The sequence below is a fragment of the Octopus sinensis genome, linkage group LG17 (assembly GCF_006345805.1).
Source record: "Octopus sinensis linkage group LG17, ASM634580v1, whole genome shotgun sequence".
Taxonomy (NCBI): domain Eukaryota; kingdom Metazoa; phylum Mollusca; class Cephalopoda; order Octopoda; family Octopodidae; genus Octopus; species Octopus sinensis.
The window spans coordinates 26,250,617-26,274,922 of record NC_043013.1 but is presented as its reverse complement, the minus strand read 5'-3'; the positions used below and the strand labels follow the sequence as shown (position 1 = coordinate 26,274,922).

The following is a 24,306-nucleotide window of genomic DNA, read 5'->3' as shown; positions in this document are numbered from 1 at the left end:
TCTTCACGTACGATGTTGACTTTCCTGCTAATGGACTGATTATATCCACAAGGAAGTGGCTCAGTGGATGACATGCTGAACCTCTACAGCTCACCATAGGTCTTAATGGAATACCATCCTTGTGAATCTTAAGGAGACCGTACATGTGTGGTAGTTTACTGTGGTGTTGGGTCAGTTGTCTGTACTTCATTGGTGTAAAATGATCCTAGTTCTTGATCAAGATCTGTGACAACTTCCTCTCTGTTTTCAGAGTTGGGTCTTTCTTTACTTTACTGTAGCTACCATCACTTATAAGACTTGCCAATTTTTCAAAATAGTCAGACTTGTTCATCATCACTGTAGCATTTCCCTTGTCTGCTGGAAGTATTATGATGGCATTGTCTCACTTTCCACCTTAGTTCATCTCACTGAGCTTTTGGTATTATGGAGTGAATTTTGGTAAAATTCACTCCATAATTGCCCACGGGCATATGGTGTAGTGGTTAAGAGCACAGTCTACTAACCCAAGATTCTGAGTTCATTTCCAAGCAGTGACCTGAATAACAACAACAATAATAATAATAATAATAATATCAAAATATACCTTAGGAATGAGAACCTGGGTTCAAAATTTCCCTCAAGATACCTGAAGATGGCTGGAGGGTGTATCAGCCGAAACTTGTTAACAACAAACAAGATGAGGACAAATATCCACCAATTGTAAATAATGTATTATTATAATTTGTTTCAAATTTTGGTGCAAGGCTGGTAATTTCAGGGGACAGGAAGTCAATTTTATCAACCACAGTATGTAAATGGTCCTTATTTTATTGACCCCAAAAGGATGAAAAGCAAAGTTGACTTTAGCAGAATTTGAACTTAATGATCTCAGTTCAAATTCTGCTGAGGTTGACTTTACTTCTCACCCTTTCAGTATTGATCAAATAAGGACCAGTTGTGTACTGGGGTCAATTACCTCCCTCTCCTTAAGTTCCAGGCCTTGTGCCTATAATAGAAAAGATTATCCTTATTATTATTATGGAAGGAATTGTGGAAAAAAGAAGTAATAGTGCAGTTAAGTGTGACTGGTGCTGTTTCAAAATCTGATTGAAGCCATTAAAGTGTATGGCACTTTTGGTATGAACATCACATTATCCATTTGTTTTCCTGTAAGAGTGGAGTGGTAGGATCAGCCCTATACTAGAGTGAATACCTTGTGGTATTTAATGTTGTTCCTATTTCATATCATTCTGGTATCATCTTTGTTTTTCCTTTTAATGGAGTCAATTCAATTGGCTGTCTCCTCTACTCAAAGATTGTGATAATCTAATAAATATCGTTTATTATTAAAAGTAATGCATTGACTTAAAGAGACAAGCTGGCAGAATCGTTAGTATGCTTGGCAAAATACTTAGCAGCATTTCCACTGAGGTTGACTTTGCCTTTCTTCCTTTTGGGTTTATAAAATAAGTACCAGTTGATCACTGAAGTTGATGTAATTGATTTATCTTCTCCCCATGGAATTGCTGGCATTGTGCCAAAATTTGAAACCAATATTAATGCAATGATTTAGCAGAAACTGTGGAACATGATCGTAATAATTAAGGGCAGCGAGCTGGCAGAGTAGAATCGTTAGCATGCTGGGTGAAATGCTTAGCGGTATTTTGTCTGCAGTTACATTCTGAGTTCAATTTCTGCTGAGGTCAACTTTGCTTTTAATCCTTTCGGGATCGATTAGATAAGTACCAGTTCCACATGGGTAGATATAATCGACCTAATCTCTTTGCTCATCCTTGTTTGTCCCCTCTATGTTTAGCCTCTTGTGGGTAGTAAAGAAATAAAAATAATTAAGCCAAATATTTCTGAAGTTGATTTTCCAGACTTTTTGGTTTGCTTTAGATGATTCCAGAAAATTGTCAAATTTGGAAAATATCGGACTGGTTAACAAAACCTTGGTCTGATAAAGACTAATAATTTCCTTCAGTTTTCTTTTTATTCTTAGCATCTGAGCCAATTGTATCACATGTTTTATTTGTCTGTTCTTATTTCAGCTAATCTTCCCATTACAACAAAATTGTTCCTATGGGCATTATTTTTGAACAGAAAAGAAATGGCATTTTTATTTTTGAAAGGAGACATGGTAAGTCAGTTTGTTGTAAGAGCTATATAAATTACTTTATTTGTTTAAACACAAGTTATATTATTGCAGGAGATGGGTATAATCATTTTGAACTCATCACAGTATCTTACTGATATATTTTGTGCACCACAAAATCTTGATTGCTCTTCATCAAAGAATGAAGAGTGACAACACCAAAGTAATGTGATACCTTTTGTTTAACATATTACCATTTTTTCCACTTATCCTGTTTAGTTTTCCCAGAAAATGTATACTGGAAAATGTATACTGGATAAGAGTATAAAGGTTGAATTGGCATATTAATTATTTTGTACACTTTTAAAAACAGAAGAGGCAGAGATCCAGATTAAACACTGCTCTGACAATGGAGCTTTTTCTTTGGGAATAAATTATTGTGAAGTCAGCGGAGATAAGTAGGACATTAGGACTTCAGGCTACATTCATCCATTTTATAGATAAATCATTTTCTAGTACAAATTTGAAACACAACTCTACCTTTCAATTCCATCAAAGTTGATAAAATAAATACCTAGTCAAATTAAATCAAATGTAGATGTCTAATTCCTAAAAAAATCCTAATTATTTGGAAAATAGGATACTAACATTAGAAAAACATTGAAAATAATACAGATTGATACAGTCAATTAATATAGAGTAATCAGTGGGATATCTAATGAGAATACTGATTTCAAGTTTGGTAAAGGAAGCAGACATTCTAGATAATGTTACCCCCACCCCCCAAAAATAATTCTGGAATTCTTTCCAGTTGGATATTAATTCTCATTTATTTAACCCTGTGAAATATGAATTGTAGTTTATTGATTTATATGGCACATTTTGTTTTTAATATAATACAGAGGCTAAGTTCATTTTAGAATACTTATAATTATCTAACTACTACTACTACTACTACTACTACTACTACTACTACTACTACTACTATACTACTACTACTACTACTACTACTACTACTTCTAAAGAGCCTACTTCATAACATCTTTGTGTTGGGGTAGATTCCATTGGGCAAGTTTTACTAAAATCTTGTGGAGTTCACCAATGCCTTGTGAATGAAATGGAAACTGTATAAGGTCCATCATGCTTTCCTCCACACATTGACACTGTTTTGGGAGCAATGATGTTGTTTGTGTCTTCAATAAACAAAATATCAAAGAGCAATTTGATGTGCAAAAATAAGTAAGAGTTGGTATCAGGAAAGGCATCTGGCTATAAAATATTGTCTTGCTCAATCCATGTCAGCATGGGTTGGACGAGACTTGAAATACTAGATGTAAAATGGTGATGATGATTTAGTGGCCAAACCTAACGATTTCTGCAAGTTGTTCCTATTAATGTTAGTATTGAAGAATTATAGACCAAAAAGAGTATAGCATTGAGCAATAAAATTAATAATAAATGAAGAGCAAAATTGCATTTTCTGTTTTTGTTTCTGTTTAATTCATATTATATGTGTTTTTATACAATTGTTGTTTCACCAGGAGGTATTGCCATTGGCTCTAATTGCAAATAAATTGCTGAAATCTCTGAAATTAAAATGTAACGATTATGACAAACGGATCAAATTTCAAGAACATGCTGAGTGAGTCAGTCTATCTATCTAACTATCTATCTGTCTGTCTGTCTGTCCATCCGTCCATCTATCTCTGTCTAATTATATAACTATATGTACATATTGGGAGTACTAACCATAAAATCTTCCTGTGGCCTATTACACTAAATACTTTGATTGGTCAATTTATTTTAATCAATTATATATTGATGGATGTCAAATTTCTCATGTTATCTACCTGAATGGATTTGTGGTTTGTCTGTCTTCCTACTTACTAAGACTTTGGTTTTTGCTAGATTCACTCTAAGGCCCTTTGATTCTAATCCTTGTTTCTACACCTGAAACTTCTCTAGTTCTGATAGTGACTCAGCAATTAGAGAAAGGTCATAAGCATAGAGAAGCTTCCAGGGGCATCCTGTCTTGAATTCCTTTTTTATTGCCTGGAGGACTATGATAAATAGGAGGGGGCTGAGGACTGAGCCTTGGTGGACCCCTACCCTACCTGGAATTCTTCACTGTACTCGTTGTCAACCCTCACCTTACTGACAGCATACCTGTACATGGCTTGTACAGCTCTCACTAACCACTCATCTATCCCTTTTCTGCATTGACCACCAGATAAAGGATTGGGGGACCCTGTCAAAGGTTTTCTTCTTGTCAACAAAAGCTAGGTACAGAGGTTTATCTTTGACCATGTATTTCTCTTGCAGCTGCCTTACTAAAAGTATAGCATTGGTGGTGCTTTTCCTTGGCACAAACCCAAACTGCATTTCATCTAGACTAACTCTCTCCCTAATTAGTTGGGCTATGACCCTCTCTGTGACTTTTATTACCTGATCCAGCAACTTGTTACCTCTGTAATTATTCGTATCTAAAGCATCATCTTTACCTTTGTAGCAGTTGACTATGGTGCTGCTACATCAGTCAGTGGGTATGACTCCTTCATATATCACCTGATTGACAACACAGGTGACCAGACTATAGCCGACACCGCCAGATGTTTTAAACATCTTTGCAGTGATTCCTGATGGGCCAGGGTCTTTCCTGTCTTCACACCCTTAATTGCTTTATCTACCAAGGCACTGTCAATTCGGATAACTGGTCCTGCTGTTGGGTCGACATTTGGCAGACTCTCTTTCTCCCATATATATATATATGTAGAAGGTTGAAAAGGAACACACGAGGTTAATATGTATAAGGAAAATAAGACAAGGTAGAAAATACTAAAATAATTTTATCATGAAGAACACTTTAGTACCGGTTTTAGTCATTGAGACTTTTTCAACTTAGGGTAAAGTATGAAAAACAATCAAATTGTGGGAAAATTAAATGAAATATTTAAAAAAGATATTTCCTTAGTATTTAAATACAGGGGCATTTTTCTTGTTTCTGCCTGTCTCTATCTCTCTTTTTTTACTCTTGTGGGTTCTAGGTAGTTATGAATTCTTGTATTTGTAGTTTTAGGCAGCAATAGTTGTAAAGTAAGGAGGTAGTGGAGAAGAAGAAAAAGAAGAGAAAGAATGATAAAAGGATGCGAGAGTGGTATGAGAGTTGTAGGATATTAAATGGTCAAGTGACCTAAAAGTGACTCATTGTGGACGATAGTAGTGATTGGGATTATTTTGGATGAATTCTTGAGGTATCTCTTTTGAATGCATCGTTTTTAATATTTGCGTGGGTGTTATTCTAAGGTCATGATGGTTATGTCATTTGTTGTGGATGCATTCAAAAGGGGTTTGTATTTTGTGATAAAGAATGACTCTTCATTAATTCGTTGACTACAGGTTGTATCGTTCCTGAATTGATAGAGGGGAAAAATTCTGAAGCTGGGTTTTTTGTTATTGGCACAAACGTCGATGTGTTCACTGAATGCTACTTCTCTGTTTTTTGATCTGGGATTTGTACAGAGCCATCCTTTGATGCAGGCTATTTTTTGTTTGGTCTATGTATTGCTCTTGACACCCAGAGCAGGTTAGTATGTATATCAGGTTCTCCGAAGCACATGTGAAGTTGCTTTTTACTGTGAAGCATTGTCCCTGTTTGAAAGAGAACTCTGATCCCTCAATTAAATTGATGCAGATACCACAGTTGGGTGTTCTGCATTTTTTTACTGATGGCTTCAGTGTTGTTGTTGAGCATATTCGAGCTTGTGTTAGGAGACTTTTCATAGATTTGGGCTGTCTCTTACCTTTTATGATGATGTGTGTTTGGAGGATTAAGTTCATTCTGTGGCCTTTTTAGTAGAGGAATGTTTTGAAGGATGGTGTTGAAGGCTTCATTTTTAAGAGGGTTGTATGTGGAGATGTATGGTAGGGCTTTTGGTTGTAAATCATTCTTTAGTTTGGGATGTCTGGGTTTGTGGATGTTGAGTTGTAGGGCATGTTGAAAGCTCATGCCAGGCTACATGGCAAATACCTGACAAGAATACTTGCTAGGATATGACAGGGCAGCTCAATACATACACTGGTTAATGTGTTGCTCAGAAAAGTAACTGGTGTGAACATCAGCCATGACAAGTTGCCCAGAATGCTAACAGTACCATCCTTTGGAATTTTGTTGTTCAGACTGATTGATTAACACAGGACCAACCTGATGTCATTTTGAAAAACCAGATCAGATTGAAGTCTGGTGCAGCCTCCTGACTTGGCAGTCCTCAGTCAAACTGTCCAACCCATGCCAGCATGAAAAGCAGACGTTAAACGATGATGATGATGATGATGATATTGAAAAACCTTGTCTTCTAATTGATGTTGCAGTCCCAGCTGACAAAAATACATTTCTGAAAACATTTGAGAAATATAAAGATCTGGGAAACTGAAATCAGAAGAATGTGGCATTTTAAAGCATTACCATTTATCATTGGTGCACTGTGAATGATATCAAGAAGAGCAAACAAATATCCATTGGTGTCTCTGGTTGAGACTAGGAGGAGGGCGAGTTGGCAAGTTGATTACATTGATCCCAGTACTTAACTGGTATTTATTTTATTGACCCTGAAAAGATGAAAGGCAAAACCAACCGTAGCAGAATTTGAACTCAGAATATAAAGGCACGAAATACTGTGAAGCATTTTGTCTTTTTATTTTCTCAATTCCTGTTTTATAAATCACAATATAAAGTACAGTACACTATTGTGAGAAAAATAATGTATTACTTATACAATACTTCTATTATGATATGTTAGCTACTAAACTTACTGTTATGTATATTAATTGCATTTAACTTAAATATGGGGAACATATGGTAGTAGCAAACATAACTTATCCAACTATTTTTTCTAGTCAATATTGAAACTAAAACTGATTGATTATAACTGTTAAATATTTTCCTTTCAAATTGACTTCTATTTTCACAAATACCAGTACTCTATTAATTTTAGTCTTTATGAAGAATGTGCCATTGGAGTTTTGACCGAATGTTACCATGCAGATGAAAAACGGACATTAGATTTACTGCTGCTACAACGGAAAACTTGGAATGATGCTTCATGCATGCAAATAGCGTTTAACGTTAACAATAAGAAATTTGTGTCCCAGCCTGCTTGTCAATCTTTGCTGAGCAAAATGTGGATTGGAAGCATAAGCACAAATAACAGCACTTTGAAGGTTGGTGATTTTAATTATCTTCTAATCTTCTAATTATCTTCTAATATATCACATATTCTATACATACATGGTCTGATCTACATGTATCTGGATTGTAGCCATAGTAATGAAGCTAAAGCATGCAGAGTGAAGCCGCTTAGCATAGATTGACCTTGAGGTCTGTTGTGCATTTGCACTACATTTTAACATTCTAGCTCACTTCTACTGTTTACAGCAGTGCTTGGAAGGAAGGTGTGTAGCATGACTAAATAAGCTGAGCAGAGAATCTGCTTCAAATTTTGCCAAAAGCTTGGTGATACTGGCTCAGAGGCCTAAGCAAAGTTTTCAAAAAGTTTTTCATCGTTCTTGACACAATAAACTGAACGCAGTTTTGGTACAAACTTTGCAGACATGCGTCTCATACCCAAATCTTTAGTGATAATGGAATGAACTGAACTGTAACTAATCTGCAAATCCTCTGATAATTCATGGATGGTAATTTGACAATTTCCTCTCACAGCTGCATGCACATCTGCGATGTTTTTCTCAGTTCTGCTGGTTGTAGGTCACCCAGAATGTTTGTAAATATCAACTTTTTGGGCCACCTTGGAAACGTCTGAACCAATTGCACACTTATGTGTGGCTCATACACTCCTCTCCATACACTTTCTGTAACTTTGAGCTGGCCTCTGAGCAGGTATCACCATGACAACTTTCTCTGTTATGGTCAATGTAATGATTACATACTACACACCTTCCTTCCAAACACTGCTGTAAACAACGAAAGCAAGTTAGAGCGTTAAAAGTTAGGGCATATGCAGAGCAGAATTGAAGGTAAATCTTTGCTAAGCAACTTCACTTGCATGCTTTAGCTTCATTACTATGGCAACAGTCTGGATACTTATTGACCTCATATCATACCATAGATTACACTCTTCATATTGTTTGCATGTGTTGAATAGTTTATATATATATTATGGTTTATATATATATTATATAGTTTATGTGTATATAGATTATGTATATCATTAATTTGTATCAACTATCATCATCATCATCATCATCATTGTCATTGTCTGCTTTCCATGCTAGCATAGGTTGGATGGTTTGATAGGAGCTGGCAAGGCAGAAGACCGAACCAAACTTCTGTGTCTGGTTTGGCATCAGTCGTCAAGTGGTAGTAGGGGACAAGTACAGATACAAAGACATACATATATGTATGCATGCACACACACACACACACACACACACACACACACACACACACACACACACACACACACACACACACACACACAACTGAAAAATTATAATTTATATTAATCAAAGGACATACTGGAGGGGAGTGATTCACTCCCTTGTTTGCAATATATCAGACACAGGTTGTGTGTCAAGTAACCAGTTGGAAAAGATATTTTCCTGGAGGAACATTGTTCTGTATAGAACAGCCATGCTAAAATGGCAACAAACATGAGTTTTTTAGAACTGTTAGATGTATCTCTTTTAGAGATTTTAGAACAAGTCATGGCAGAAGTAAATAGACTTATAATCGTTAAAATTTATTTAAATCTAAAATTATACATTTAAATTATTTATTAATTATTATAATGTGAATATCTAATTTTTTGTAAACAATGTTCTTTGCATTTTTCAGTGCAAAGACTCTATTAGGCATGTTAATGATCAGATGATGAATATTCTCTTGAGGAATTTCTTGCCAAGTTTTGTGCAGTAATCTCAAAAGGTCTGGCTTTGAAGGTACTTTCTTGTTCTTTTTACAGAGTGCCCTGTCCATTATACCCTAGGGTTCATATCTTGTGACTGCCTTGGCTATGGGTCCTTTAGGGTCCAATAGGGTTCATATCTAGTGACTGCCTTGGCTATGGGTCCTTTTAGCTATGTGACAAGGAGCCCCTTCTTCCATAAATAAAGAATATTCTTTAATCATTTCACCACTGAAGAAGATCAGAAGGAGTCCTTTCTGGGATACGGATACATTTGTCTGAATTTATATTTCCTTTACACTCCACCAGCTCTGATCGACCATTGCCCCAAATTGCTCCCCAAATCATCGCAGAATAGCCACCATGTTTCCTTGTTGGTTGCAATCTTTTCATGTTATGTTCTTGATCACAGAGCCTCCAACCTACATTAGATCACTGTCAGAAAATACAGCAAATCTGACTCATCAGAGAATATGACAGTGTCCCAAAATGCTAGTGGCCTCTCCACTGGCCCAGTCTTTTCTCTGCTTGATATTTGCTGGTCAAAGAAGTCACTTTCTTCTTACTACTCTGCTGTAATAGCCAAGTTTATGGAGAAACCTGACAACTGTTCTGGGACTGACAACTTGTACTACTATATCAGAGCCTTGCAAGAGGATTATCCTCCACACTTCTATTAAGAAAGCGAATTGTACTGTCAGAGGGCCCTCGTTGACCTGGGTGAGGTGATGAAGACCCCTTCCCCTCTTTAGTCAATTGCACAATCACTCTATTAACTATAGAAAGTGGGATCCCAAGGTTTTTTGTGATTTTATGTTAAGTTCACCTTTAAATTGTCCCACAATATGGCCTCTTTGAAATCCAGACTGTTCCAAGGCTTCTTTTGTATGTGCTATGATTAAACATATTCATATAGAACCTGAAACATAAAAATGTCAATTAATAAAAAATACAAACCTATTCAAATTAGATAACACATGGGTGTCTATTTACTTCTGTCATGTATGTGTATATACAATGAGTCTCTTTTAGTCTCTGTCTATCAAATCCACTTACAAAGCTTTAGTCAACCATTAGGCTATAGTAGAGGACAACTTTCCAAGGTGCCACACAGTGGGACTGAACCTGGAGCGACGTGGTAGAGAAATAAACATCTTACTACACAGCCGTGCCTGTACTTATGGCCAAACATGCACCAATGTAATCTAGAAAGAAAGTACTTTTTAATCAGCAAAAAAACCATGCTAAAGGGAATCTGAGCAATTTGAGTAAATCAGGGGACAATTGAACATGTAACTAATTTTCATTAATTTAAGTTTCTTGTTGCACTACTCTGTGTATATTTATACTACCCTAAAAATTTGGCTTTTATGTTGTGTATACTTGAATATTTCTCCATAACAGTTTCCTATATTTTCTTTATTCTTCTTTCAGTTGTTACTTTGTACATTCTGTCCATTGTTTATATTTCTAATAAACTTTGATGATAAACAGGTAATATTTATTTCTTTATTACTGTCATAACTAATGATTACTGATATTCTCAGAATTATTATTGTTGTTGTTGTGGTTATTATTATCATTATTATTATTATTATTATTATTATTATTATTATTATTATTACTACTACTACTAAGGTAGTGGGCTGGCAGAATTGTTAGCATGCTGGACAAAATGCTTAGCAGTATTTCACCTGTTACTACATTCTGAATTCAAATTCCATCGAGGTTGACTTTGCCATTCATCCTTTTGGGATTGGTAAATTAAGTACCAGTGAAAAACTGGGGTCAATGTAATCAACTCATCCCCTCCCCAAAATGGCTGCCCCTGTGGAAAAATTTGAAACTATTATTATTATTGTAGTAGTTGTAGTGTCATAAAATTCTATTAAGAATATCATTGGTCTTGTTATCGAAATAGTCAGCTATAATTCAGAGGCAACAGGAATTCTCTGCACTCCTCTCTCCCCTTCTTTCTTTCACCCTAGCCAACAATGAATTTTACTTAAATCTTTGCAATCCCACTTAGCATAAATTCCTATCATATTCACCAATATGGTAGGAACCAGTGAAGTACTGCAACATTTAAAATTAGGAACATCAAATGTTTTGTTATAAAGCTTCTAATGAATGATCAATTATGTTATTGAGATATCCAAGTTACCAGCTGCTATAAATTCCTTGCTGTCAAGAGTTAAAACTAGTTTCTTTTCTCTGAAATTTACATTCACAAATAACTAAATGGACTACTTTCAATGCTTATAATGCAATAATCTTAGAAGAGAAGGTTTAACAGAAAGCATAGAAGCATAGGCTTAGAAATGTAACAACAACCATAAATGCTTAATTCATTAGAAATCTATGAACAAAAGAGTTTTAGAAATTCTAAATCATTTTAGAAATTTTAGAAGTCAACTTCAATGCTGTTTATATTTCAACATCATGTTATGATCAGCTGTTTTAATCCCCTTTAAATTTTCCCTTTAAATGTCTATTAACACAGCTATTGCTGCATATTGCACTCAAAAGTGATTTCCATTACACATAGATATTAATTAGTCTATATCTTTTAATCTGATAATTTATGTTCTCCATTGAACTAGTTTCCATCTCTCACTTTCAAAGTCTTCTTCATTATTTTAGTTGAGCATAATAGTGAATCAGTCCATTAACTAAACAGACTTATTGTTAATGTTACAGCCATGACTGTTCTGTCTTATTCAGACAGTATATCTAGGACTACATTATCCAATGTGCCTATTCTTTTTTTCTATGATGGCAAGGTGTGACTTGAGAAGGATTAGTTGCTACTTTTATCAGCCTGACTGACTACAATTTGGTTTAGAAAATAGTTCTCTTTATACTTTGTGTGTCCTAATTGAAGTTGACAGAAGATTTGGAATGAATTACCAGATGGTATATTCTTTGAATGTAACAGAAATGAATCCAAAGGTTCAGTACCAGTGATATGACAGAGCTAATAATATTTAATGCTTGATGAGCCAAAGTGATGGCTTCTTTGTGGTTGCTCATCCTGTCAAATGAAGCTGCCCAAAAATTTTCAAAATTCTTTGAATAAAGAAAAAAGTTTTAAATCTCAAATTTTAGATGTAGCTAAAACTGAAATCAGTTTGTCACAAACCACATATGCCCATCATTCTTCCAATCAGTCACTATATACGATGCTACTATTTTAATCACTTTATAACTCAACCATCTTCTGCAGTTCTAATTCTCTTCTGCATGCCACCTGGTTGTTTTTTGTCTTAACTGTTTACTTTCAGGTTTTCAAAGAATTTATGATACACCCAGTTTCTCCATTCCTTCCATGTTTCAAGTTTCATTTTCTAGAAGCAATATATGCAACTCTTTTGCTGGAGATTCACTGTAACCAGAACACTATTAGAATATTATTCTGCATTGGATATATTGACAGGAAAAATTGAATCTCCTGTCAAGCATTTCAGTTTGATCACATGAGATGGCTGACACCTCTCACTTGCAACATTCTCTTTATGTTCCAGTTTTAAAATAATAAACTCAGTTCTTATCATACAAAGTCTATAGTTACAATGAAAGCTTAAACACAGATATAACATTACCAGAAATCTGATGATATGACAGTGATAATATTAACTGTAAATGTATTTTAACGTGTAGACAATAAAACAAAGTAAAACAGATCTATCATATATATCATGTTATACTTTTATTTATATTTACAGGACTATAATGGGAGAAATAACAAATTGTAAGTCATATTCCTCTTTATACTTACCACTTCTAATTCCTATTCTTAACTATTGTTTTTAATGTAACAGAGATTAGTGATTTGAATTGAAATGTTACTTTAAATTTATTATGTTTGTATAGAAGTTTTATCAGCAGCATTCTACTGAGATTTTTTCATATTTTGTATGAATATGCCCTTCACATCATTGTCTATGTTGAAGACTGTCCTATTTATGAATTGCCTTATATGGTGTATTGGCCACCACACTATATTTTATAGATACTATAACATTTTTGTTGTTGGTTAAAAATAGACTACTCTGGTTATTTATTATTTGTATCTCTGTCATTTAGGCATTCTTGATTTCCTGTTGATAAGCACAGAATTAATGCTTTGTTGGTGTATGTGCCCTTGTATTATTCAGAGAATACTTTCAACTCTCATAATACTTATATGCTTCTTGCAGGAAGACTTATTCTATGGTGGTTAAAAGATACTGTTAAAGAATTATGATGTGACATTCAAAACCTCTTTGGATCAATATTAAGATATTTTTCTCTCTTTGTTTTACACTTGCTAGGTTTGGAGGAAAGAGTAGTGCCCATGGCATTTACAAGCCTCCCAAGACTGGTAAAATTGATGACAGTAATGCTTTGTTTAAACTGTTGCAAGTTGAGACCTGAAAGAAAAACATGAGCAGGAAAGAGACCCCAGGGATTGATTGTCTGGAGAGGAAGACTTAGGCTCAGTGGTTGGTGTGGGGCCTGGGTCACAACAAAAGTGATGAAAGGGAAGACAAGTGGGTCATGAGTGTATTAAAGGAGAAATCATAAGACTAGCTAATTCCAATGAATGGAGACCCTTATAGTAGAGATAGAAAGAACAGAGATGAGGCAGCATACCTGTAGGCAAGATGCTGAATTGTGTTTATTAGAGTTGTAATATAAGTCAGTTGGGTGGTCTTTCCCTGGATGAAATCTATGATATTTGTATGTGCAGCAGTACCTCAAAAGTAGGAACAATACTACATTGTGGGTCTCATTTGAATTTTATGGTTGTTGACAGCTCAAATTTTTGTCACTGTAAAGATGGATCTGTCTTTGGGATGCAGTCACAGCTATGTTAAAGATGTGCTTTTGCCAGGAGAGATCCTTGATGATAGTGTAGCCTGACATTTGGAGTAACTATGAGAGCTGTGACTGAGTGCTGTTCATGCTTAAGGGGGCTATATTTTCTTGATGTAACAAGAGACCACTCAACCACTTGATTGTCTACCAACCAGGTAAATACACAAACCAATTAGATTTCAATCACCTGTATAGTTGTACTTAGCTAACTTGAAGCAATGAGTTGTAGCTGTGTGAGTGATGCAAAAGGAAGAAAATGTCTAAAGGAATAATTTTGGTCACATTCTAAACTGTTACAAGTGGTTTTCCTATTTCAATTGTATATTATATATTTTGAAAATTAAGCATAAAATATGTAATTCTGTGACTAATTATTCAAGTAATTTATTCCAATTCTAATCCAGAAACCAGAAGTCAAGAATATGTCCATCATCTTTGAGCAAAGTGTTATGCAGATGTGTGACATTCTATTGCACTCCTTTCATAAAGTTTTTGAACAATTTGGTATGTACCTTACTCACAAATATTTAAAATGTTTCCCTTTCAGAGTAAATTTTCCTTAAAAATTAATTTTAAGAGAGAAGAAAAGAATTACTCTTTTAAAACAAATTTTACTAAACAAAGATGATGAATGTAATCCATTATTTGGTTTGACCCAACCACAGGCTTCCTGATTTTTTTCTTTCACACTTTTACTGCCCTTATTCTTGTGCAAATCACATTTGAAATAAAACAAAGAAAAACTAGGTGGAGCAGGCAATACTTAAAAACTGATTAATATTTTGGGAATATATTTTAGTTAATAAACATCAGTAGAAAGTTAGCATATTCAAAGAAGCTAATTTGTGTTTAATATTTATTGATAGAATTAGTAGAGTAACAGGCAAAAAAACCTTATCACAATTCTGTTTTTGAGTTCAAATCACACTAAACTTGAATTTGCTTTTTATTCTTCTGAGATCAGTAAAATAAAATACCAGTCAAATGCTGGTATTGATTTAAAATGACTATACCCTTCCTGAGAATTTTAATCCTTGTACATGCGTAGACTTGAGAATGCACATATGTAAATATACACAAGCATCTATATATACTCATACACATACATGCAAAAGTGCCCCTACACATGCACATACACACAGACATCCATATTTATACATACATATGCAAAACATAGATTTTATCAATTTTACTTACATCCTTTTAGTTCATTGTTTACACAGCAAAACCGGCAGATGTAAAAAGAATACATGACAGAAGATATAAATGGGTTTCCATGTTTTAATCTTCTCTCATGTGTCTCTTTGTTTAAATGTAACTTTGAATTTGTCATTAAATACTTGTAACAATAGATATAATTTTCTTCAAATTCTTTTTCTATTTCAGATATTTTATGTAATTTTCCTTGTCATCTATAGCTATGTGTTACTTGTTGAACTTAAACCTCAGATGTCTTATCTAGAATGGCTTCTTCTTGTGTGGGTGATTGGAATATTTACAGAAGAAATACACCAGGTAAATACTGTCTCAAAATTATTTAATCAAATCCAAATTAGTCATTAATGGATGATGAATTTTTTGGTAGAAAACATGGGAAGTTAATAGTTAAGGATAGTCTGCTGGTAGCAGTCTAATTAAAATTTGAAAATGGTGAGATTTACAGATGAGATGTGATAATATATATATATATATATATATATATATATATATATCTATATATATATATATTAACTTTATCTATATCTCATGTTACTTCATATTCTGGTTTCAAAGTTACATGCTTTGATGTCACAGAGGTTTTTAAGAACAATAAACTGAGCTAGCTATTTCATTATCTTTCCAATTCTACTGTTGCTGATCCCCATGCTGATTGTCACAGTGATGGTCTTGAGGAGATGATCCTGTCTCCAGCAATAGCATCCTTCACTCAGCACCTTGGAGCAGTTGCTTAAGATATGCTCGAAGGACACTGTCCTAGGACACAGGGGCCATGCAGGGTCTCCACTGAATTCCATTTTATTAAGGAGTTCTGGGGAGGACTTCATAGAAGCCTGGATCAAGAACTTGATCCCTTGTGGTTTTTGGTTTCAGATGTCCGTCTAGGAGATTTTCTGCTTGATTGCCTGTCCCCACTTCATCCAGACACCTTGTTCCATGTTAATACTACTCTATTTGTTCACTCTTTCTCTACTTTAATTTTCATGGTAATCCAAACTCGCCTGTGGCTCTCAACCAGCTTTCCAGGTTTGCCATGGTAGCTCTGTTGCTGGATAGTGTCCTTCAGACTGCAATTGAAGATAATCTCAAGACTTCTTATTGGTTTTTCAGTGAAAGACACAATCTGATCTTCTATCTTGGAGAAGAACACATTGGTGACTTTTCCTTTCTTCAAAACTACGTCCTAGGACTTTGCTATTTTGAAACTTATCAGTTCTGATGCCTTGTACTTCTCTAGTTCCCTGAGGATCCAACTATAACCCTGCATTATTTTTGTCACTGTGAGATCAACCATGCAGCTGATGGATTGTTGCTTTACTCCTGTTTTGCTGAAGAAATTCCAGGCCTCCTGATGACTTGACTAGCATGTTCATTGCCAATGCAAAGACAAATATAGATTGTGCATCTGGAAACCCTCAATATGACCTTGCTGTTGTAGTCCCTGATAAGGTATTTTACCTTCTGAGGTACATAATGTCTTTCTAATGCCACTTCAACCAGCTTGTGTGGTATTGAGCCATAGGCATTGACCAGGTCCAGCCACAGAACATCTTTTTCCTGTTGTGTCTCCTTGATGAACTGTGTCACCACATCAATGTGTTCAAGGCAACCAGGAAATCACTTAATACCACCCTGCCTCTTCTAAACAAAAAATTGGAGAGTCTATTGAAAACAATGAGGGAAAAAATCTTGCTCTCCTTGTTGAGAAAGGAGATGAGAAATTGGTCGATATTCTCAGCTCTTTTTTCTTTGACCATTTTATAATTTCTCCATGATTGGGCAACTTTTCCTCTCTTCCAAATCACCTACAGGAACTCCTGAAGCCAATGACATAAATTTGGACAGTTCTTGTAAAACTTGTATGGGACTTCACTTGGAGCTGAAGCTTATTTCCTTTCACAGGCAAGACACTTCTCAAGTGAATTCCATTGTTGATTCTGGGGAAGGTATAACTTCCTTGCATGAGCCTAGTGATTGATCTCTCCCTGTTGCTGTAAACATTTATAAGGTGCTCATTAATGGTGTACTTGGAACAGATCAATTGATTAGTCTTCTTCTAGGGAGCTGCTTTGTCAATTTGTTGGGGGTTAGTCAGGAATGCAGTTTCCTTCTTTACCTTCTCTCTTTGTGTCCTTCTATAGCTCTCTGCTTTCATCAGTACTAAGAACCTCTTCCCGAAGACTGTCCAATGATATGCTAGTCCAGCTTTCTCAAACTTCCCTGCTGTATAATACTGCTTCATGAGAAGCTTACGTTCCTTCCTGAGGCTAGATTTTCATTGTCTGGTGTTTAGGGATATAGGCTGATGGTTGGGCCTTGTTGCAAAGTGTTTAACTGTGAAGTTCATTGTGATGGAGCTTATAGTCTCCTGTTGGTGTCCACATCTCCACTGCTAATCCTTGTCAATATATATCTATATGTGTACACACACACACACACACAAGCACACACATACACATATGTGTGTACAAGTACTCATCTGTGTTTTTTAACCTTGTTTTCTACTTTTATTTCAGCTATTAACAAGAAGTTCTATGTCACTTTGGATACGATTTACCAATTACATCAATGACTTTTGGAACATAGTTGATGTTATAACCATCAGCTTGTTCGTTTTTGGAGTCATTCTTCGCTTCTTGAAAATGATGGATGCTACTAGAGTGGTTCTCAATTTAAATTTGATTTCCTTCTTCATCCGTATTCTCTATATGCTTTCATCTCACAGACATCTTGGGCCAAAGCTTGTAATGATAAAAAAGATGGTAAGTTCTCAGGTTGAATATATTTGAAAAATCATGAAATAAGTTGTCTTTCAGTTTAAGTGAATTATGTAAATAATAAAAAAAATAATTTTTTGATTTTATGTGTGTATTCCCTCCATTCTCTCGATTTCTGAGATGACTTAATAGCTAGAAATGATATATTTTAACTAGATCAGTGATCTAATATTTTATGATGTTGTATAATATAGTTTGTAAATATGGCTAAGAAAAATACTTCAGAGGATTGATCTACTGACTAAATACAAATATGAAAAGGTTTCACATATCTAATGCATTGAATTTTAAAAAGTTCATAAAACAGTAGAGAAAAATGCAAACAGTAGAGAAAAAATCCTTCATTAAGGTAAAGTAGCTTAAAAACTAAATGAAAAATAATAAATTAACAAATAATAAAAATCAAGCAAAGAAAAGAACTCCAATAAGATCAGCTTATTAAAATTTTGGGGAAATACAGACAATTAATGATAGAATTTGAATAAGGATCTGGAATAAGCAACTACACCTACTGCCCCCTATTTCTTTGTTTTCTGTGGATCACTCAAGTGTTTGCTTGTAGGACTATGGACAGAGCACAAACAGAGTGAGATTCTCAGTGTATACTTCATATATATGATTTTATAGCAAATTATTTTATGAAATGAGAAATCTTCAGATCTATGGTGTTCTTTCTGTACAATGTGATCAAAACAGTTGGGTAAAAGTATTCTTTGAAATTGCTTAGTTTGACTTTCTCACCTGATTTTTCTCGGGTTCTTATAAACAATCAATAAGTAGGTCTGCTTACTGGAAGGTTAGGTCATTGAATAGCTCAAAGGACTACCTCAACTCTGAAGCCAACTCTGGTTATGGAGAAGAAGCAATGAGCAAATTTCATACCTGCGTATTTTCTGCTTTTTATTTAAATTGTGTGGTACCCATTTGTCGAGCTTTTTTCATTTTCTGTTTGCATGCAAATGGTTTCAGGCAATTTTCTGGTTAACTTGAAGTTATTTTGCCAGTTCTCGAGTTGTTTTATGTAGATCTTCTCAATGATGGTCTTTAATTGACCACCATCGATGACAGATGGGTGTCCACTAAGTTCACGATCTTCAAGTCTCAAGTTGCCACTGCAAAATCGTTTAAACCATTTTCGAGCTGACCACACACTGGTAATTTCCAGCCCAACCTTCCTTTTCAGGTGAAATGTGAAGATATTCACCAGTGCGAGGCTGGAGACGAAGCTGTCTGTCACACTACCTTTCATTCTCGACTTTCATATCACCTCTCTCGCAGTGTTACAAAGGAGCTCTACTCATTCGGGATAAACTTACCAGACACGCCCATCCTGGGCCGTCGGTCTGTCCAAGATGCAGGCGGGATGTGGAAACCATCCTGCACGCTAGTGTCCGGGTGTGTCAGAAGTGTGGACTTATGCAGAACACCTGTTGTCAGATGGAAGAAGAGTACAGCTATCATCTGAGTCACTGGATTTCCTAACGGAAGAAAGTAAGAATTGTTTTCTCATAGACTTTTGGAAGCTATCCAGTGTCTTTGGCCCGAATGTTCTTCGGAACAGGCTGTCTAACTGATTATCATTGAGACCCAGGGTCCTCCCCAGAGCATCATCATTTCCAATCTCTACCAACCTACTATCGGAAGCTGCGTTGGTACCGAAACCGCTGGCGTTGCCCAAGTTGCGAAACTGGAGAAGAGACTTGCAGCATTCCGTATACCAGGTATCCAACCTCAATCTACGATGAAACCAGTTTTCTCTACCACCAAAACTAGTAAAGCTGGGGAACATCCATCTAGCGAGCGGAGACCACACCCGTTCACCATCCAGGTAGGGCCAGAGGTGCCTCAACCTCAGCGCATGTTTGCGCATCAACAGCCAAAGCATCCCTAACCCACCCTTTAACGGCTTTTGACAGCAAATAGAACGTTTTACAAGTGGAGTGGACTTATTCCACAAAAAGTGGAATATTAGTCTCTCCAACTTGCTCAATCATGAATCTGGACAAGGAATGACGGTCAGACAGTAAACGATGACCGATGCGATAAACACATTGGCCAGCTCTGCCCTCCCCTTCAAGGATGGCCACCACCAAGACCAGGTCTTCACTATGTGGGTCACCTTGCCCGATACCTTGAACCAGTTTTTTTTTTATCTGGAGATTTGGGCCAAACCAGATTCCTAGCAACTTAACCGGGCCCTCCATCCAGCGTCTCACAACGCTATTCGAAGGCATCGACTTGCTTCTCCAGGTGTTGAGTTGTAAGCTGATCGATTTTTCCCGGTTAATTTTTGCTCCTGCCACCGTCTCATAAACCTTGATGGTTTCGCCTACTTTCTGTAGGTGTTCCATCTTAGTCATGATGATAGTGATGCCATCCGCGTACGCTGTAACCGATCCTCCACCTCTTGATTCGTTGGAATGCCACTCAGCTTTTGCAGCAATGACGTGAGGGCCATTATGTACAAAAGCGGAGAGAGTGGACACCCTTGGCGAACCTACCGCTTGATGCAGAACGGCTTTGAGAAAAAGTCGTTCACCTGAACGATCGAGGTGATGTTGTCGTACAACTGTATGATCCACCGGCGGAAACCAAGACCTAGTCCGAACTGCGCCAGCACAGAAACCAGGTAACGATGGTCTACCTTACTGAATGCTTTAGATTGGTCTAAATAGACCAGTGTCCCACCCTTGCCAGAATCATTACCATACCCTTCTACAGTGTAGCGTATAAAATGAAGATTATCCTGGATGGTTCTGCCAGGGACCGCACAGGTTTGTACCTCCTCGATCAGGCCATCCGCGACACGCGTCAATCATTTTGCTAGCCCCTTGGCCAAGATCTTGATCTCTGTGTTTAGAAGAGTGATGGGCCTACAATTATCTATGCTATCCCCCTTGTCTGGGTCCTTCTTGGCCAGCGTCACAACTCCCTGGTGCACAGAACTGGGAATCCACCCATTCTGTTGCCAGTTTGCATAAACGCTAGCCAGTACGTGCCCAAACAAATCTGGCATACTTTTATATAGCTCGTACAGTAGATCATCGAGTCCCGGCGCCTTACCACTGCTGCAGTCCACTATAGCCTCAATCACCTCTTCAGGTGTGATCAACCCTTCACAACTCTCCGCATCCTGCCCCGAGAGACATGGTAGCCCGAAAAGCTGGACGAAGTGCTCCTTAAAAGCCCGACACATCTCGGCTTCGTTTATCAACTCACCTTGTGAATTCATCAAAGGTCGAATTATGGAATCGTTTCCACGTTGAGCCTCCACAACACATGCTCATCCAGCGGCCTTGATTCCCTCACTCCACATTGCACGAAGTCTAGCTCTGAGATGCGTCGCCAGTTCTCATGGCTTCCTCTAGGACCTTAACTAATTCTATTTCCCTCCCACGCCCTCTAGCCACTAAACCTGCACTATATTTAATAGACTCAAATTTAATGGTTCTTTTGAGGGCGTACGACCATTTGTTGTTAATAATCAGTCTGACTCGAATTGGGTGCATAAACAGCAACCAGCCTGATTTCTTTACTACAACTGAACGCCAGATCTAAAACGACCAGCTTACCTTTTGGATCAGAAAAAATTAACTTTTTCTCTGAAACCCGATTTCTTTTAAGTAGGACCAACACCCCACACCTACCCCCTGGTCGACCTGGAGAAATGGATTTCTCGTAGCCTTTCAAGAACGGGAGCAGATCTCTTGGCTCTTTTAACTGAGTTTCAGTAGCAACAACAACATCTGACGTCATTTTGGAAATGTCCATGTTTCCAGCTTGATGCAATCCAATAAGCACCAAAAATAATAACCACAACTCAAATATCCTCACCAAAAATTTCAATGCTATCTCAAGTACTTTCAGCTGCTTTACATTCTTTTTTGAAGTTGAATAGCAAAATTGCTCGAATATCACGCTTTGACAGTTCCATTTCAGACGATTGTGACAATGGCGAAAAAATATCAATGTTAATTTATTGATGCATTTGAGCACAGATCTTTATACCTGCAGGAACAGCTGGCTTTGTGGTGTTGTGTTGTATTGTGTGTGATTATGCTTTTAAAATTGGGGATGGAACGAAAACTTATTTTTAGGTTATGCCTGTTAAGGAGTTTTCTATATTTCTAATGTATGGAAAATGTTTATAAGTGACAAGAAATATTTACTAGTATTGAATGTCACTTCAAGGGAGTAAGGAGGTGTAAACCAGATAATTTTCCTATGTCTATGTTTCCTTTTCTTTATTTCTGATCTAATGGTAGGGGTGTAAACTATTTCCTCTTTCAATCCACTAGCTTTGAGGGCATTTTTATATAGGGGCAGCATTATTAAATATGTTTATATTGGAGGAGAGGCCAGAAATTCTCCTACCAATATTCTTAACTAAATTCTTAATTACTATGTGGGTGTACATTATTTACATTTGACAGATATTTGTCCTCATCTTGTTTGTTGTTAACACATTTCGGCTGATATAACCTCCAGCCTTCATCAGGTGTCTTGAGGAAATTTCGAACCTGGGTTCTCATTCCTAAGGTATTTTTCTATGTTGTTATTATTATTATTATTATTATTATTATTATTATTATTATTATTAATCAGGTCACTGCCTGGAATTGAACTTGGAATCTTAGGGTTAGTAACCTGCGCTCTTAACCACTACACTATATACCCGTGGGCATATGACATAGTGTTTAAGAGCGTGGGCTACTAACTGCAAGATTCTGAGTTCAATTGCAGGCGGTGACCTGAACAACAACAACAACAGATATATTTACCAAAATTTCATAAAAATATCTTGAAATATCAAAGAGTATTTCAACCAAGACCTCCAGTCAACTTCGGAATCTCCTGCAACAGTCTTTTTCTTTATGTTGGTGAATGCTACCATAATCCTTGCCTTCAGCACCTCTTTGGTGTAACAAAGAATTTTGTAGGTCTCTCGCTTAACTGTGCTCCACACATAATAATCAATGGGGTCACAGTCTGAGGAGTTAGGTGACCAAATGCTATGGGTGATCTGGTCACAGAAATTGTCTGAGATCCATGACTGGGTTCTCCTGCTTGTGTAGTATGGCACAGAGTCCTGTTTCCAGACACAGTGTCTTCCAACAGCCACCCTCGTGACTCAGGGCAGTACTATCTCCTCCAAGCAATGATGTAAGCCTCTGTGTTGAGTTCAAGGTCCATGGGAAGATGAATCAAGGCATTACTTTGCCATCACTAGTGATTGTTTCAAACACCATGTTGCTTGATTTTTATCACTGTCTTCAGATTGATACACAGACGCTCTGAAATGTTTATAAATGAATGTCATTCATTTCCAATATTTTGAGGAAACTGCTTACTTTTGTGGTGACAGATATTAAGGCCAGACTCCTTGAATATGTGATCTAAATGTTTCCTCTATGTGGCAACTGTATACTTATATGTGTGATGCAAATCTCAACGGCCATTATCTCTGTGTAGTCCTTTATCCAAGGTTTTAAATTTCTATTTTCTTTTTTTGTCTGGGATGAATAATCCACTCAGCTCACAAAGGATAGAGCTGAAACATGTGAGCTGAATGCATTATTCATCAGGTGGGCCATTGCTGTTTTCAACCATATAGTGTTATTGTTGAAACTAGAGATTTCGTAGCATACATTATTATTTTGATACCATTGTCATTAATAGCTTTGTATTTGTTTCTGAATTACAATATCCTGGTGAGACTACTTCAAACAGATAGAATTTATGCAATATCAGATATCTCGATGTTGTTGAACCACTCAAGTATAGCATTGGTATTATTATTTCAATGCTGCAAGTTGATGACTTTCCTGATTTTCTCCTTTATGGTATTTAGAATATGACCACTAGCTTACACCCAAACTTTGCTTCACAAGAAATATCAGTCTGTTTTTGTGACTTATTGTGAAATTTTCTTGTGGTCTTGTCTTTTAAGGTGATGTATCACCCTTGTTTGGTCAGTCATTTTATTTTATTATCTAATTTTAGTTTGGCTATAATAAATTTTAACTAACTTTTGACTTCATAGTAACTGAGAGATACAATTGTGCCATATTATAATTAGAATTCTAACTCTTGATAACTGTCTATTGAATATTGAAATACTAGAGATCCATGTTTCCATATTTTATATGAGAAGAAATATCTCAAGAGTCAGTAGGTTATGCTTGCATATTATCAGAGATGCATTTCCTCTTTCTTAGTTCATCTTTTCAATTGTAAATTTTTATTTACTAAAAGCTAATTCATTTATAATTTTATAAGTGTTTATTTAGTTAATAAGCTAAAGTATGAAATTAAAAACAAGATGGAGAGATCAGAGCAATTTTAAATTTGTTTTTTCTTTAGTATTGTGCACCAAGTATAGCCAAGTAACTTCACAAGAAAATTCACAAACTTAGTTTTGCTAAAATGTTTTTATAGAAAAAAAACTATCATAAAA

At 36.2% G+C, this 24,306-nt stretch overlaps 1 protein-coding gene across 1 annotated transcript in view; it reads left to right on the top strand.

The window, feature by feature from the left end:
• The window catches only part of LOC115220909 (transient receptor potential cation channel subfamily M member 2-like), an 86,618-nt gene that overhangs the window by 50,495 nt on the left and 11,817 nt on the right, over positions 1–24,306 (top strand). Inside the window, exons 16-23 of the mRNA XM_029791108.2 lie at positions 2,031–2,119; positions 3,616–3,716; positions 7,066–7,291; positions 10,429–10,488; positions 12,720–12,745; positions 14,259–14,358; positions 15,241–15,369; positions 17,589–17,834. Of these exons, the coding sequence (XP_029646968.1) occupies positions 2,031–2,119; positions 3,616–3,716; positions 7,066–7,291; positions 10,429–10,488; positions 12,720–12,745; positions 14,259–14,358; positions 15,241–15,369; positions 17,589–17,834 (977 nt within the window). The remainder of the gene's footprint in view (positions 1–2,030; positions 2,120–3,615; positions 3,717–7,065; positions 7,292–10,428; positions 10,489–12,719; positions 12,746–14,258; positions 14,359–15,240; positions 15,370–17,588; positions 17,835–24,306) is intronic.